This window comes from Artibeus jamaicensis, unplaced genomic scaffold (assembly GCF_021234435.1).
Source record: "Artibeus jamaicensis isolate MK-2021 breed Jamaican fruit bat unplaced genomic scaffold, CSHL_Jam_final scaffold_369, whole genome shotgun sequence".
In the NCBI taxonomy this organism is placed as follows: domain Eukaryota; kingdom Metazoa; phylum Chordata; class Mammalia; order Chiroptera; family Phyllostomidae; genus Artibeus; species Artibeus jamaicensis.
In genome coordinates, this window is record NW_026522042.1 from 28,984,943 (window position 1) to 29,002,420 (window position 17,478).

Consider the following 17,478-nt stretch of genomic DNA (forward strand, 5'->3'; position numbering starts at 1 on the left):
TTGTATGCACTGGCCTTCTAAGAAGATAGGAGCACATCTTAGTTACATGCAGGCCCATGAAACCTAATATGAAGACTTGAATTCACATATGTAGCTGTAACCTGACCCTGCTTTCACGTTGGCTAATCTTAGTGGGCCTTGTTGCCTCCTTCCCCACCCTTGGTCGCTGCAGAGATGTGGTCGGAGTGGTCAGACTGGTCTGAGTGTGACGTGTCTGGGGTCCAGGTCCGCGCCCGCCAGTGCGTCCTGCTGTTCCCAGTGGGCAGCCAGTGTTCAGGGAACACCACGGAGAGCCGGCCGTGCGTTTTTGATTCCAATTTCATCCCAGGTAAGGGCAGAATGTGTGTAAAATCACTGCCTACATTCAAACAGAAAATGAGTGATCAAATAGAGTTTTACTGTTCTTTGAGGTCCCTAGGGTGAAACAGATAGATTCTATCAACTTGTGATTCCAGGGTGATTCAAGTGTAGATTTATAGATAACTGCCAGTATAGACTGGCATGTAGGCTATGAGTTTTGATATTAAAAAAAAAAACACATAGACATTTTATAAGCACAGTGTTGTCTTTTACAATTTAGTGACTACAACACATACAGAAGATTTTGCTAAAAAATTTAAGTGGTGTGTTTATTTTAATTATTAAGTGAGATATTTTGGCAATGCTTGTGTGCATATGTTTGCCCAAGAAAAGGAGGAAATAGCATCCTCACTATGTGATCTTCATGTATTTGGGAAATGGGAATCCATTTGGGAAATTGCACGTATCTTGGAGAAAAGGTAACTGGCCTTCTTGCCACTGGCTTCTCCATGTGAAATTGGTGTTTAGTTTTTAGCGGTAGGTAGTCACCTGTCACATGCTGGCTGTAGATCTGGTGTATATACTGACACAGCCAGTCACATACGCCCACTGTGTGAGTTAGCGATGAGACACGAACCAAAGGAGAGACCAGCCTCTTACAAAGTAACACTGGGTAATATTTATTTCCCTCCATTTATGGAAGAGATAATATTTTAGAAAAACGAATTAGCCTTGGCCCTATGGGGCACTTCAATCATGCATGGTATAAAACTGCAATGTTTATTGTTGTTGTTTTCCTTTTTAATCATAGATATATTTTTAATTCTTGTTATCTAGTGAAGAATCAGTACAGGAAAGAGGAATGTTTCTGGCCTTTTGAAATCATGTTTTACTGTTTGGGTGGGTTTCTCCTCACATTGGCAGCTCATATGTGGCATGCAGAGCACGAATGGGCTCTGAATAGGGACTTTGTTCTGGCCATTTCCTTGGAGCTCTGGTGGATTGGTGCTCTCTGCAGGGAATGTGACAACAATGGCTTTGATGGAACGAAAGATCTGAGTCAGGAAGACCTCAGACAAACACTGTGCGTTCCACGGCTGGCAGAACTATTATAACAGAAAATCAACACATTCTCTGGCCTTGTTTCCAAGCTGGTGCCCAGGTCTCAACACCAGGGACCACTGCACTTTCTCCCTGTGGTAATGGCACTTACCCCTTCCCAGTCAAGATGATCCTGACCAAGCACAGCTCGGGCTGGTTAAACCAACTCACAAGCAAATATAAATTTTTTAAAAGCAGGCTTTTGGGACCTTGACTCACATAAAACTCAAAATCATCAGATATTTTTTAAAGAATCACTAATATGATCTTTCTTCCTAATACCCTTTATACATTGTGATTGGATTTTTGTTTTCCCAGAAGTATCTGTGGCAAGATCCAGTAGTGTAGAAGAGAAAAGGTGTGGAGGTAAGTTCTTCCTTTTCGCTACTTTCTCAATGATTTCTGGTATTTTCTGCTCTTGGTCAAATGATGTTTCTGCTGTCATTCCAAAAAAAAAGCAAAAACACAACAGACTGGATCCCAAGCATCTTATGCTTTGAGACCATAAATGCTAAGAGTCAATGTTGGACATCTGGATTAGTGGTTCTCAGGTGGGGTCCCAGACCAGCATCACCAGCACCACCCGGGGACTTGAGGGAAATACGGATGCTCAAGCATCTGCTTGATCTACAGAATTAGAACCTCTTTGAGTGGGACTAGGCGCTCTGTGGTTGAGCAAGCCCTTCAGGTGATTCTGGTGAATGCTAAGCTTTATGAACCAGTGTGCTTGATTTCTTGATACTGTACAGATGCTAAATATTGATGTTAGAGTTCTGATGAGTATTTGAACGATTTGTTTATATTTATAATGCAAATTCATGGCAGTCAGCCTCAGATCTCCAGATTGCTGGAACGACAAACTTATAAGGGGGTATAATATTCTACCCATATCTCTAGAGGTGTGTTTCAAACTTCCCAGAACCCTAAATGACACAAATTAACATTCTCTGATTGAAGTCTATGATAAATTTGGACTTTACTGTCTGTGTCTGTTGTATCTGGATGGGAGGAGCTCACTGTCCATATATCCAGGCCCAGCCTTGGTCCACCTTTGCTAGTTGGAGCTAAAACCTATTCCAAGACAGTCATTGTCACATGTGTGTATTGATAGGCCTATGACCTATCAATAACCATTTCTATCATAATCCGTCCACCAGGGGAGTCCCAAGCAACTCAACCCAAGGGGCTTCGGTCTCTGCTTCTTCTCAGACGGAGTCTGGTGCTTCTGGGCATGTATTAGGAATGTACTTCTCATTATTGACTACACTTAATAATCAGTGTTCACTATCTGTTATTGTACATTCTTTCTGTCTAGTCGGGCATGTAGCAATCCAGTTATTCAGTGATCTTTGCTGAGCACCCACTCTGTGCTAGTTTAATGAGGGGCCTGGAGGTTATAATGAGGACATAAAGAACCAATAGTCCTATCCTCAGGGATAGTGTCCGGTGCCTGACCTGGGTCAGGTCAGAGTTCACAGACGGCAGTCACTAACTCAGGATCCACCTGTAAGATGAATGTATGCCACTTTAAATGAAAATAGTCACAAGAATTCATTCGTATTTGAGAACAGTCACTATGAGCCAGACACTGCATTAAACGACAAGAAGAAACCTGTTTGATCCTCACAAAGAGCATTTACGTAAGTGCTGAAGTCCAGAGTTCTTTATGTAAAAAAGAATTAGAGATGAAGAAGGGTTTTAGAGTTGAACACTTCAGATTGCAGATGGCCACATGGGGCATATACTGTATGTTACATAATGCCCCGGCAGGATCTGGGGGCCACACCAGGTAACCAGTTCCTTTAAAGATGCTGCCGTGACGTGTGGGTGGAGTGAATATTCTAATGAGCCTCCTGGCACTTCTGGTCAGTTCTGTAGCAAATGGGTCAGGTCAGGTCATGCCCTTTTCAGAGATTTTGGCTTTGGGGATTGAGGAAAAGCACTCAGTCATGGGTTTTTATCTGCCTTTTGTAGGCAGTGAGTGTGAGGGACAGAGAGGTGGGATCCCTGGCTGAAGCTGAAGCTGACGCAGGTGGCCAGCAGTGGAGGCCAGGCTGGATCCAGGCAGTGTGAACCCAGGCTGGGGTCGCAGTGTGAACTTGAAGCTCAGGGTGCCACAGGAAGAGTATGTGGGAGGATTGTGTCTGAGGGTGCTGAAGCCACAGCACCCCAGTCAGTGGAAACTCTTGGACAACACCAGGGTGTCAGCTGGCATGTTTGCTGACCTCAGAGGCAGCGAAGGCCCAGAGTGGGTGGTATTTGTAGGGAGTGATCCTGTCCTGAGGGAAGCCACCAGCTGATATCTCTGCAGAGTCGACAGGCCCGCCACATCTGCCACAAGTTTGAAAACTACTTTCCCTGGCCAGCCCCCTGACGGTTAAGCAGCAGGAGTCCTTCCAAGGCTTTGAGCTCCTAGGAAGACATAAGGCAAAGTCCATTCCCATCCCAAAATGCTGCTGCTGTGTGTCTGACCAGCTGTGCCAAATAACAGCAAGGAATCAATCCTTGAGGTGCTATTGATTAATTCATAGAAACTAATTACAGTATTCAGAACTAATTTTCTGGATCTCTAGGCTACTGACAGTCACACACCAGGATAGCTGGGTAAGAGGTCGGATGGATTTGATTGTTGAGCTGATAGATAAAAACAATTTCCTAGCAAGGATGTTTTGGGAGATAGTGTGGATGTCTTTTTTTAGTCTGTTGCAAAAAATCAATCACGTTTTGCACAGAAAATCAGGAAGTTGAACCAGCCAGGCAATTGGTCTCTACTCCAACTTTACTGACCAAAAATAACAGCAACAGAAGCATATTCAAAGCAGAGAGTCACAGTAAGCCAATTCAAGAGATTTAAGAGGCACTATTTTTCCTTATGCAAAAATCTGAGCCTTTTGAAAATTTTCAACCTAGAGAGCTATTTTTAGTTGCACGAGACACAGGACGGTATAATCCTCAAAAAGATGTCAGTGGCCCCAGCCTTCCCTGGAGGACACCTGGAGGAATGACGCAGCTGACTAATGACAAAGCGTCTATATATGGGTAGAGTCATGCATCTTCTGCGTTACAATGAAATATGTTTCCGGTGTGGCAGAGAGTAGTTAGATTCATACCTGACAATCCCTTCAGGAAGCCTCAACCCTAAAGTATCAAGAAATGACAACACTAGAGTACCTGGAGCACAGCTTCTGTGTTAGAGTGACACCTGCAGTGGTCGCTGCGGGAACGTCCCCAGGTGCTGTATCCAACTGCCCCTGTTTGGGAGCGGTCCAGCCCTCGTACCTTCAGGCAAAATCAGGAAAAGTAAAAAAATTACGAAGTTCTTTTGATTTGCTAAACTATTGACAAAATAATCAAAACATGAAAGACTGAGGTGGGTGCCCGGAGTGGATGTTAAGTGTGGAATGTTCTAGTAACATCCTCTTGGATCATCCAGCCCTTTGCACTGAACACACTAGATGCCTACAGTGGGAATATCACGTCATTTGGAGTCTCAGTGTGAGTAGGAGTGTGTTGGTCATGCTCATAGTGCACCAGGAAGAATCCTCAGCCCAGGGTCCATCCCCCTCAAAAAGAGGATCCCCCTCTCAGGGCCCAGGTCCCCATAATGCAGTGCCCAGGAACAGCAAAGGGGCACAGCTTAGAGGGAGAAGTCAGGGTTTAGTGACAAGTGAGAGACATTCAGCACCTGCTGTGGATCGCAGGTAAGGTAAAGACTGCTTGAAAAACCCTTGGTGAGGAACCCGAGTGGTTAAGGTACAAATGCCCTAGGGCCTGGGTGTGGGGGGCAGATCAGCAGCTCTCCTCTCCTGAGAGCCCCAGGTCCCTCACTTTGCAGCTTTGCAGACTCACCTCTGCACTGGTTCCACTTGGGGCAGTGTGGACAGATAGGGGTGGGAGCAGGTTCAACTTAGTGACCAGTGCACCCATTAGTGGCCAATGGAGGGGACACCCTGAGGGAAAAAGCCAGGTCCTCATGATGTGTCCAGTGCAGGGGAGACACATAAGGCCAGTAACCCACAAACAACTGGCCAGCTACACAGGGCCAACACAGCAGTAAGAGGAAGGTCATGTTCTGCTTTGCCTGATATTCCCCAAGCCCACCTTCTCCAACACAGCCCAGCATGGTCTTTTAGTCCCTGAGAGGCGTGACACTCTAATTGCAAAGTGTCTTACAAACACACCATGAATGTCTATTTTTTTTTCCTGCTGTTTCTCAGACATTAGGCAGGTTGTGCTTATGTTACCTCAATGTCACGTGAGCCATTGCTATGTTAAGGTCATAAATCCACGCCTGACCACTTTTTCAATGCTTTGTGCTCATAACTCAAGGAAAATAACTCAGAGTCTATTAAACAGGAAAAAAGTGTAAAAAGAGGGTCCTTTCATGACCACTGAAAGATCATATTTTATTTCCTTGACACAAATTCTTTTTTTATTTGTATGGTCCCTACTTTCTTTGTAAGATCTCCAAAATGTATGTGAAAAACAGCGGTACCCAGCATAATATTTTTGTGTGCGCACACACACACAGAGCACAGAGGTGTGCAGAGAATTGGGGGCAAGCACACCAGAAACTGGCTATAGTTGTCCTCTCAGAAAGAAAAAAGTTATTCTTGTATTCCCTTTTATACTTTTTATGTTATATATTCATATTCATAATCAAAGATGTATTGAGAAACATAAGAATTATGGAAGTAGACTCATTTTTAAATAAAATGAGATAATAAAGAAAAGTGTGGCTTGCAGGCGAGCAGTATTAGAAGCAGTAAACACCTTCTCCCTTTGTGGGAGGGGCACAGCCATGTGCCCGTGGGGACGCCCAGACTGTGCAGGAGCCTGGAGCACATGTTTCCTAGAAATCCCATAGGTCATAGAGCTGCTGCATTTGAAAGAGAAGAACATTCTTTAAGTTAAAAAAAACTTCTGCTAGTATATTAAGGTGATTTCCAAAGGACTCATTACAATACATAAGAGCATTAACTTAAAATACACTCTGTTCGCTTTGGAGCAGTGTCTTGGTGGCCATGCCATTTCAAGGGAAGACACTATGATTAATTTCAGATGGATATGGGGCTTTCCACGTTGTCTTTCTCCATTCACTGAAGCCCTCTGCTGTTGTGTAGCGTGTTCCTTTCCAGTATAGCACCACCTTTGACGCTCTCTTCCCAGAGTTCAACATGTTCCACATGGTTGCTGTGGGGCTGAGCAGCTCCATCCTGGGCTGCCTTCTTACGCTCCTGGTCTACACCTACTGCCAGCGGTACCAGCAGCAATCCCACGATGCCACTGTCATCCACCCCATCGCGCCCGCCCCTCTCAACACCAGCATAACGAACCATATCAACAAACTGGACAAGTACGACTCGGTGGAGGCCATCAAGGTAAGGGACAGGCAGCAACCACAGCAACCAGAGGTACAAAGAAGGCAGGTGGACCCTGGGGCTCTTGACAAGGCACAATGGTGGTGGTGCAGGTGAGGGTGTAGGGCAAGGTAACGGACTTCGCTTATGATGGACTGCTTTTTAGCTTTACTTTGCCTGTGAAAACATATTCAGAGTCTCGTATTCAGAATGTAGGTTAGAAATGAGACATGGTAACAGCAACAAATAAAACACTGGGAAATATTGGGTCATTGGCCAGTGTCCAGCTCTGCCTCCACTGTGCTTTCTGCATCCAAAGGGAGGTCATGCCAAAGAGAAGAGCTCCCGGGCAAGGGCAGATACGTACTGGGTCGTGGTAATGAGGACCAGGCTTGGGCAGTAAGATATACAGGTCCAGCTCAGGAGTCACCAGGATGGCAATCCGAGAAAAATTGTCACAGTATTGTAAAGACTATCCTCAAATAATTTTCAAGCACAGTGAAGCTTTGTGTGATGTACAAGTGCATTGTGACTGCTGTATTTTGTTGAATTTCCTCAATGAGTGGTTAACTTAGTGTTTGCCCCAGAAATTTGAAGTGAATGACCAGTCTCCTCCTCATTCCCTGGAAGAAGGGGTGGGAAGGGTATTGGCATTGGAGCTGGCAGACCTGGGTTCATGAGTCACTTACCAGCTGTAACTCATACTCACAGAGCCTCCCGTTTTCTTCTCAATGAATTGAAAATGATGAAAATCAGTGGAGTAATTTATATGAAATGCCTCGAACAGTTTATTCATCTTTAAATGAGTATAACAATATGTATTCCCAATCACTGTTGGAAACTTCCTGCCTAAAACTCAGCAATAAACTGGAAGATATAAAAACTGCCCACCTTATTCTAGTTATGAGGCAAATCTTCAACAAGGCTGATGACATTAGGAAGCAGTTAAGTGAGGAAACACATTTTCCAATAATAGAGCCTTAGGAGAGAACTCAAGTTCAACACAGTCACCTCCTCATTATATTCTCTTTCTAAAATACCACTTAAATTTTTTTTATTTTTATGTGTTACAGGCATTTAATAAAAACAACTTGATCCTAGAGGAAAGAAACAAATACTTCAACCCGCATCTCACCGGGAAGACTTATTCCAACGCCTACTTTACAGATCTCAATAATTATGATGAGTACTAATAGTTGTTATATTTTTGGCTCCTTGAAATTCCCCAGTTCCTCAAGGCCTGTGCTCCATGACTGCCCATGTTTCTGAGACTTCAGAGATGAAGTTTGGGTACATTTCAAGTGCATTTCAAGCCGCAAGTGTCCCATTGCTGCCAAAAGTAGATGTCCTTAAAAGCAACCAAAATCTAAATATGACGTTGTGAAAATCTGCTCTACAATACTTGGTCGTATTGTTGAATGAGCCACGATGTGGAGTTTCTTTTTGTGCTCAGTCCATTTCTTTAACAAGTCAGTTGTTTCCTTGAGCTTTTTAATAAATGTACCATCTGCATTGGAAGGAGACTTTAGAAATAGGAGCCTCTTCTTGCTCTGGAGCATAAATCTTCATGATGTTTTAAGTCAAGAAAATAGTCACTTTTTATGAGAGAGCCCCCTACACACATGTAGACAGACACACACAAGGAGGGCTTAGGTCCATGGTATTGATAAAATGAAGAATTTGAATGTGGTCGTACAGTGACTTCTGTGAATCTCCCATCTCCCCCATCTGGAGAATACTGTGCAATTCTAGGAAGCCACTTGTGTGCTTGGACATGGAGTGATTCATGCCGGAGGAAGCCCAGGATGCAACCTGGTTTGCATCTGCAGAGGTGATTATATGGGCTCTGAGACACCCCATCCTTGGTCCTGATGCAGTTCCTGTGTTACCACTTGGGGAGGTAAGCGGAAAGAGGAGAGGCAAGGACACAGTGAAGGGGAGATTGTTCCGCAGGTTGCTGCAAAACCAGCCTTATTCTGACTTTGGGATGTCATGGCATTCCAGGGAGCACCTGGCCATGCAGTTGGCCTGGATGCCCACCTGTCTGGTCCATCATAACGTCCTGAAGAGCAAGTCTGTAAAATAATGACTCGTGTAGCATTTGCATAGACCCTACACTTCCTCTCTCCCTGTGAAGAAAAAATCTTGAACACTAATGATGCCCCTGAAGACAGTATTGAAAGTACTAAAATGTAATTGTAAGAGACTTTAAAAAAATTTCTCATGTTATGGAAAGTACTGAAAGAACTAACGTTCATTTTCCATTTCCCTGAATGAACTGACGTCTGGCGATCGGCCCCTACCAAGAGCATTAATGATGTGTGAAGCTTGCTTTCTGCTGCTCGTTGCTGTGTTTAGTGAGCTGCTCCCCCCAGCTCCCAGGTGGCGTTGCCACCTCTGGGTCAGGTGAGGAGGAGACGTTTAGCTCTGGTGCCTTTTGGTTTTAACCTAGTGTTGCCTTCCCATCCACTCACCCCCACGTCTCCCTGCATGGAGGCCACAGTGTTTCAACATGTAGCCTGAGAAATCGGGGTACTCAGAAGTAGGGTTTTTATTGATTGTTTTGTTTCTGAGCATTTCAGGGTATTATACAATTCATAGTGGTCCCCAGTAGGGGAAAAAAAAGGATAAATTATTCACCAACAGCTGATACGTGACATGACGTTTGGTTGGACAATTATTAAAAGTCGGAGCAAGATTGAAAGAATTCATCTAATGCCAAGGGCATTGAGATAAAGGCCATGGGTGGACTTCGAAATGTGTTTTTATTAATCAATGAACATTCAGATCTGTGAAGATATGTAGTGTGGGCATTGGTAAACATGGGCTTATTAGTGTATGTGTGTTTTTACCCTACCCCATTTAAAGAAATAGTTTCAAAAAGTGTTGGGAAAATCCTGTGTTTAGTAATACTGAGTTCAAAATATCTTCCTATCCCCAGATTTGCAAACATGTCTCTACTGAAATTGAGATTTCAGTAGCAGGCAGGCTCTGGGAGGCCTGGTGGATTGCAGGTGAGCGTCACACGGGGGTCTTCGTGTGGGGGTCCAGGGTGCACTGCCTCACTCCTTGTGTGCTGTGTGGGGTCGCTCTGTCTGTGGGGAAAGTCCACAGTGAAGCCAGCTGGTTTCCTAATTTTAACTGGATGCTCCAACCCAGTTCATCACTTTCCTATAAGAACAATATCCTCACTGTGTATCATGTTAGCTGCTTTTTTGAATCCCTTTCCTCAGATTTTTCTAAGTTTAAAAGTTTATTTTATTTCCCCAAGGAAAGAAGAAACTAATATTTTTTTAAAAAAGCACCACTGGACTTCATGGGAAGTGCTTTCTAAATTATATCAAAGCTGGTCTTTAATCAATCTCAGACAATGACTGGGGAAAACAGCCTTCATCCGCGACAGCATTTCTATGTTGTCGATTAGATAAATCTTTGTAATGATCACTGCAAAGAAATCCCCTCATATTTGTTCTATGACACTCTATTCAAAGGAAAATTATCCTTGTTTTTCTGGTTTCTCTCTCTTTCTCTCTCTCCCTCTTGCATAACAGATTTCAGCTCATTTAGAATAATTTCAGCTAAGTCCTAAGCATTTTAACCAGCTGCGGAGGAACTTCGTTGCTGTCACTATGGAGCTGTTGCTCAGGTGCCAATTCTTGGCCCCCGCAACCCTTCTTCTGGCAGGAGCCCTCGCGTGTGGGTCTTCACAGGGGCCCTGCCACGCCTCCTGGGACCTCCCCCCAATGGCAGCTCTTCCTTAGGCTGGGACACTTGGGATTCCTGCCAAAACCTTCAGGGACACTTGTCACATTTTTCATTTCTGTGTGACTTTTTAAATTTTCTCTTTCCTCTTCTTTTTTCTTTTACTACAAGAAGCACAATTATAAATGCATACTTTACACTGCACCAGGCAATTTAATCCCACTAAAGGAACCTGTTGTCAACGGACATTAATCACAGGTTAATTTTTAGGATTGTTTCTGGATACAGTTCAAGTTCTGCTGGTTTTCATTAGGAAACTACGTTAGTCTCATTTAAATTCTTTGGAAGTGGTTCGCAGCATTGTTCTCTTCTCTAGCCTAAACTGGTGGCCACCTGTCAGCCCAAAGTGCACCCACATTTTACGGGGAGGAGGAAGCCACAAAATTTCTAAAATGACTTCTGTATCCACCCTTTTCAGGACTTACATTACAGGTGCATCATACATACTTTTTGGAGCATGGAGATCAAAATTTTATTGAGTGTTCCTGTGTTGCAATATTGAAAATTCGGCACATGTCAGAAGCATCAGCAATGGAGACCTGTTCTCTTTGAAAATATAGTTCCACTCTGCAGAGAGACTTAGAGCATCATCAAAACCAAGTTCAGAGACTGATACAATGTCTCCTGTTCCTAGTGAAAGCTGTCTCACATAGTATTTTTGAAAGACCATATGAGTTCATACTAGAAAGCAGTCAAGCTGCTTACCCATGACCAGAGCCAGAATCAATTCTCATTCAATAAACATGTTTCACCTTGTTGGCGTGATGATGGTAACTAGTCAAGAACTGGAAAGGAGTAAAGTAGAGGCAGACAACCACTTTATGGCAGTTTTTTATCTAACAATTTTATTGCACAGAGAATAAGATTCCTCCCACCACATGTAGTCAGAAATGTGAGGCCCACAGCGCTTCAAACAGGATCGTGTTTTTTCTCAGCTTGTTGGCAGAGTAATTCCAGAGGGCCCGAGTACTAGGTGAATGGTAGCTCAAATGGCTCACATGCTGGATAAATACAAGCTCGGAGCAAAATCTTGCCAAGAAGAGGGTATGGTGAGCCACCCTCTACATGTTCAAATAGATTAATTTTCTCTGAAAATGCCAGTGCCTTGTTTAAAATGATTTATTATTTTGTCTGGATGTTATTGGTTCCAATTCAAAGCAGGGGATTGATTGGCTGTTCTTTAAAGAAAATCATTCTTCTGTGCCTCTTTGAACTCAGGAATAGGAAATGACTAAGAAGCACATCATCTTCAGAGGTATTTGTGCCCCCACTGGGGTGTGGCACAGGAATAGGTGCCCAGGTGTGTTCAGAGTGAAGGTGAAACCAGCCTCGCCTCCCAGAAACTGACATCACTTTCATCTTACATCCTCCTCCAAACACCTTAGTGTGTGCCCGGTGGTAGGAATGCCAGTGATGCCTGTGGGAGGTACAGACTGTTGTCACTGTCCCTCGTCAGGCAGGTCCGTAGCTGTAGGAAAATCAGAGAGGCTGACGACAGTGGCCACAGACACGGTGAGCGGAAAGAGAACTGCACAGAATATTGCCTGCTGTTTTTTATCTTTATATTTTAAGTCAGTGTCAAAGCTGCTTCACAAGTCCACAAAGTTGTTTATTTAGGTTAAGAAAGTTAACTGTTTTCTCTGCTAAAGTTGATTGCTCTTCCTCTGTACCATGACTGTTGGCAAAATCGCATTTGAACTTCCGTACTTTGAAAGAAAGCCCAGTATGAACCTTTAACCTAAGCACCTATGTTCACCACCAAGCACTACATCATCGGCAAGGAAAATGCACAAGTTTGGCCCAATGTAGGATTCTCCAGAGGAGTGTGCCTAACCCTTTGTGTTGTGTCACTGGCTGTGACTTGAACATGGTACGTTAAAAGCCTCATTCTGTTCCTTTGCTGTTGCTGTTTTGTGGTACAAAATAAACTTATTTGGGATTGTTTCTTTTTTTAAAAGGATATATATATTCATATCTGGTTGCCCTGTTGGAATGCTTGTGGATTGCCGACTATTTCCTCACAGGGCCAGTGAACACACCACACATTTTTTCCAGTTCTTACATTCAGTGTGAAATACAAATTTCCAGTGGTCTTCACTTTCACCTTGTCTGTTCATCAGTTCGCTGGTCTTAAATGCTCACTTGAGAGCTGCCCAGGTCTGTGTCTAAGAAAGTTGTTTACTGACACCTCACAGATACCGTGTTTTCAAAAACTGGCTGAAGACACCAATGGCAGCAGCCCAGGGAGCTCATTGCCTGTTTCATTGGCTCAGTTGTGGGAGTTCAGAGATGGAGGGTGGACAAAGGGGGTTACCCGGCCAATCAGCAGAAACCACCTCACACCTCTCCCGGCCTGGACTAGGAGGAAAACAGGCATATTTATACGTTAAAACGAGCTATCGTTATGGAGGTGAAAGTGCAGTCCTCGTTCACTGCTCTTGGTAAGTTGCCAATTCCTGTAAACCAAACTAATTCATCTTTTTTAAAAACAATAAATTCATGAAGAGCGATCCTAAGTACTGGCAATGGCACAGCACTCTTCCTTTCACAGCAACCCCCGCTTCACCTCTGTCTGGGAACAATAAGAGAGCCCTGATTATGTACAGTGAAATTGTATTATATTTTTTGTACTTAGGTTTTATGTAAATAGTTTGTCTCATTCAATTGTATGTGAGCATTGAAATAAATCCTACCATTTAGGAAACAATTTAGTGGCATTTTTCTTTGCGTGGCGTCAAAGTCCCCCGTGTTCCCAGGTGTGCTAAGGAGTAATCACTACTCAGAGGAGAGCGTTTCAGCAAAATGAGACTGGATGACCTCCTGGGTAAATCCCATAATGTGCTCTCGTCGGTTCTGCAGACCCTAAAGCCTCTTGAGTGTTGGCGAAGACAGGACCAACCAGCTTCATGATCCTGTGAAGTGGTAAAGGACTCTCAGAAATATTTCCATGGACAATAGCAGTGTATGACATAGAGAGCCAGTCAGGTTTTTAACTTACCAGGAGTTGGTATCACACATACTGTGTGATTGTTAAGCTGTAGTCTCTTTTTCTAGAATGAACCACTATCAGTTAGTACGGACCCCCAGCTAAAAAGATGCCTGAGGCCCCAGGAAAACTATTAAGATCTATATTTCACTGTTTTTCTCTCTCTGATATATATTTATGTCTAATATAGTAATTCATATACGTGTGTGTATATATATACATGTATATGTGTATATACCTATATACACACATAGGTATATACATAATACACATATATATACACACGCAAATATATACAATTTTATACATATAAAATTTTCAGTTGGCCAAAAAGCTGAAAACCACCATTTAATAAAGAGGCCAAAAATTATAATAAAATAAAACTATATAAAAATATAAACTAGTGAAGCATGTTATAATAGTTAAATTGTTTAATCACCACTTAATGAAAATTTTTTTAATTTCGTGTTTGCCATGCTGACCCAAGCTACACAATTAAAAGAGTTCTCTCCTATTGGAAGGCTGGATGCCCTTTAGCGCTAGAAGACTCTCAGAAGAACAATCTCCTACAGCTCTGTGAGGGGGTTCTTCTCGCCTCCCCATTAAGCAAGCGGATGATCCAGGAGATTATTAGCTCCGGCTGTGTATTAGTATTTTATGGGGAGTTTTTAAAAAAACATCATCCAACCCACATTCCAGACCAATTCAGTTTGGATTCTGAGTATTTGTATTCTATGGAATATTAAAATATCCCTTGAAGAACCTACATTTGGCTGGTAGTTTAGCAAGTGAATGGAATAAATAAATGTACCACGATTTCCTTTCATGTGGCTTTTTTCTGAACATGTATCTACAATCATATATTCTAATATTTACACATTCTCACATTGGTTATGTATCCAACTCCTTTTTATAAACTTCATATGTTCTTAAAAATAAAATTGAAATATGATTTAAAATATCTTTCTGGACCTGTTTGGAATATGTATTGTAAATCTCCATTTAAAGTGTCTCCTTGAAAAGCTTTTGAAGAATAGCAGAAAAGATTGAGTGTATTGACTGGAGAATTGTGGGTATTTAATACAAAAAGAAATTGTCCTTAAAATAATATCTGAAACTATATTATTTTTCTGGACTTTTACTTGCTTTATTTCTTTAAAGTGGTTTGTTTATAAAATCAAACAGAAAATGATGTCTGAAATGGCTTTTCCCTCATCAGTCAGCTTGGCAGGTGTTTTCCTTGGAAGCATTTGAAGCTCTCATCTCACCCCTGTAATCACAGCCAGAACCAGAATGGAAAGCAACAAGATGACGTTGGATACACATTTGATAGTTCTCTGTGGTGCAGAGCTCTGAAGACTGGTGGCTAAAAGCATGACAGAGGAAATAAAACTTACCAAAAAAAATAAATAACTTTGTAAAATGATCCCTCGTTCAAAACACAGAAACTGTAAGAATTCATCCCTAGTTTGAAAAACTATTAGTATTCTGAAAATGGGACTTAACATAGAACACAGAGAAAGCTTTGAATTATGGCTTTTCATGAATATGTGTGAGCTTGGTGATAGTAGCGAGGTGTTCATATGAACACCTCTGCCTAAGGTCAGTTGTCCATCACAGTGGGTGTTTCATGGGCCATCTTTCCTTAGAAAGGTAGAGGTAGTGAAGACCGCAGGGCTTTTAGGGCTGTGAAAATGCCTGTCCACACTTCTCTTCAGTTTTCTCCTCTCTTGTGCCTCAGGATTTCTGTTACTTTTCTAGTTAGGTAGATGCAGATACAGGATGACTTTGCTTCTGAGACCATGCGCCCCCTAGTGGCCGGGGCTCACCCTTCCTTGAGAAATTATTTAGTCGTGGCAGCAACATGGCACCTGGAAAATCCCTGTCAGAAAGACAAATGGGCCATTCAGAGAGAATTCACGTGCGTACAGTCACAGATAAGCACAACAGCTGGAAAGCCTCCTGAATCTAGAAGGTACTCTTGTTTGCTGATGGGACAAGGGGAACACACACTTGCACAAGGAAATGTAACCGTTGTAGGGGTTCCATCTGAATTTGGAGACACTTTCCGTGGGCTTCCAGTCATTTCCACCGAACTCACTATGATGTGCATTTCAGCACAAACTCAGGACTGATCCCATTTTTAAAGCATCTGAAGCTTATATAATTTGGAGGAACTTTGAAAGAAAAGGCCCTGGCTGGTGTAGCTCAGTGGATTGAACACAGGCCTGCGAACTAGAGGATCGCGGTTCGATTCCCGGTCAGGGTACATGCTTGGGTTGCAAGCCAGTTCCCAGCAGGGCACCCATGAGACACAACCATACATTGATATTTCTCTCCGTCTCTCCTTCCCTTCCCCTCTAAAGATAAATAAATAAAATCTTTAAAGGAAAAAAAGGAATATAAAATATTCACACTATGAAATCAAGTATGAAAATATTCATACTTTGAAAATAACTCACTACAAACTTCCAATTAAAAATATGATAAAAATAATACAAATAAAAATGCAGTAAGGAAAACAATCACAATTTTTGAAGAGGGGAAATGTGCTTTCTAATCGTGTGATTATCAGAACAGATATGTGACCATTACAGGGAAACACTGAGTCAGGTTGTCAGATGCAAAACTGAGGGTTCAACAAACAATAAGCAAGTTATGATTTTCCATTATAGAGGTGCCACTGGAAAGAAAAACATTTAGGTTCTCGATTGCTCTGTTCTGTGCAATACAGAGCAACCTGTTGGAGCAAAGCCATTTCCTCTCCCCACATCATGGCAAAAGGACTTGCTCAAACAGGTGAGCATCTTCCAGCTCTTAGGAAAGAAGGAACCTTTTCTGTACATCTGAGGTAATATTCTTACTATTAGTATGCATTATTAACCAAAGAGTGTGAAATACTTTAACTTGCTCAAGAATTATGGGGAAAATAGATATTCTGTGGTTAGTAATCAAGGTTGATAATGAACCTGGTCTCTGAGAAAATCAGAAGAAAAAGTTTTTAAACAAGTCGTGTTGAGTGTTTTGGTTGTTAATCATCTATTTTTCTTTTAATGAAAGGGATAATGATGAAAATCCCCATGGGGTAAAAAGAACTGAAACCCAACCTCTGAACTTTTCAGAGAACGGAGACCGAGGCCCTCATACCACCCGGGCTGCTCTGTACTTTAGAGGAAAAAGCGCCGATGCAAACATATCTTATGACCAGGATATATGTTTCCTCAGCTGATTTTTCAGCTGATGTTTTTTGCTACTTCATATTTTCAAAAGTTTTATGAAAAACAGGATTGGGGAAAGTTGTAAAATCAAAATCGATCGACGTTCAGATAGCGTGGATCCTCGAATTTCCCACAGGTGTTTTACTGGGCAGAGGCAGCAGCAGGTAAGAGGTGATATATATAAAGTAAGGTCAGCTGGAATGCAAAGGTGCAAGCTCCATTCATAGTAGGACTCCAAGACCACGTGGTAGGGACTTATTTGCACACACTAACATTAATGCAAAGTAGCCTTTGCCAAATTTCAGTGTTTGAGAGCAGTGGAAGAAGAACATTTTGTGTGTAGAATAGTTAAGGTGGCTGATGTGGTGAAGCTGGGGCTGCTGGTTCCCCTCTATACCTCCGAGTCAAACTCCTGCTTCCAGAAGAATCACTACCCTGGAGGATCTTACTGGGGAGTGATAGTCAATTCATAGGCTATGGCTCACAACTTGGTGGAAAATGATTTTGTCATTATAGAGAGAGTAAGAGGGAGAGGTGATGGGTATGCTGGGAGAATGAAAGGCCCCATGGGCAGGGACTGGAGATTTGTTAGGATGGGTCTTCTCTTGGTCCTCTTGGCAGTCTTGGCAAGCGTCAAGTTGCTACACCTGAAGGTCATGATGTAGGGGTGATCTCTCACTCCTTAGAAAATAGCCAGCTGTCTTGTTTGTCTTAAAATCATTCACTGTTAAGTTTGTAATTTAGTCAGGCT

General features: G+C 42.6%; 1 protein-coding gene across 2 annotated transcripts in view; it reads left to right on the plus strand.

Annotated features, from left to right (window-relative positions):
* SEMA5A (semaphorin 5A) overlaps positions 1–13,230 on the plus strand; it is a 440,583-nt gene extending 427,353 nt beyond the window's left edge. For both annotated transcript variants that reach the window (XM_053657221.1, XM_053657222.1), the window contains 4 exons: positions 173–328; positions 1,720–1,767; positions 6,571–6,782; positions 7,835–13,230. In XM_053657221.1, the coding sequence (XP_053513196.1) occupies positions 173–328; positions 1,720–1,767; positions 6,571–6,782; positions 7,835–7,954 (536 nt within the window). In that variant the 3' untranslated portion in view covers positions 7,955–13,230. The remainder of the gene's footprint in view (positions 1–172; positions 329–1,719; positions 1,768–6,570; positions 6,783–7,834) is intronic.
* Positions 13,231–17,478: the final 4,248 nt, after the last annotated feature.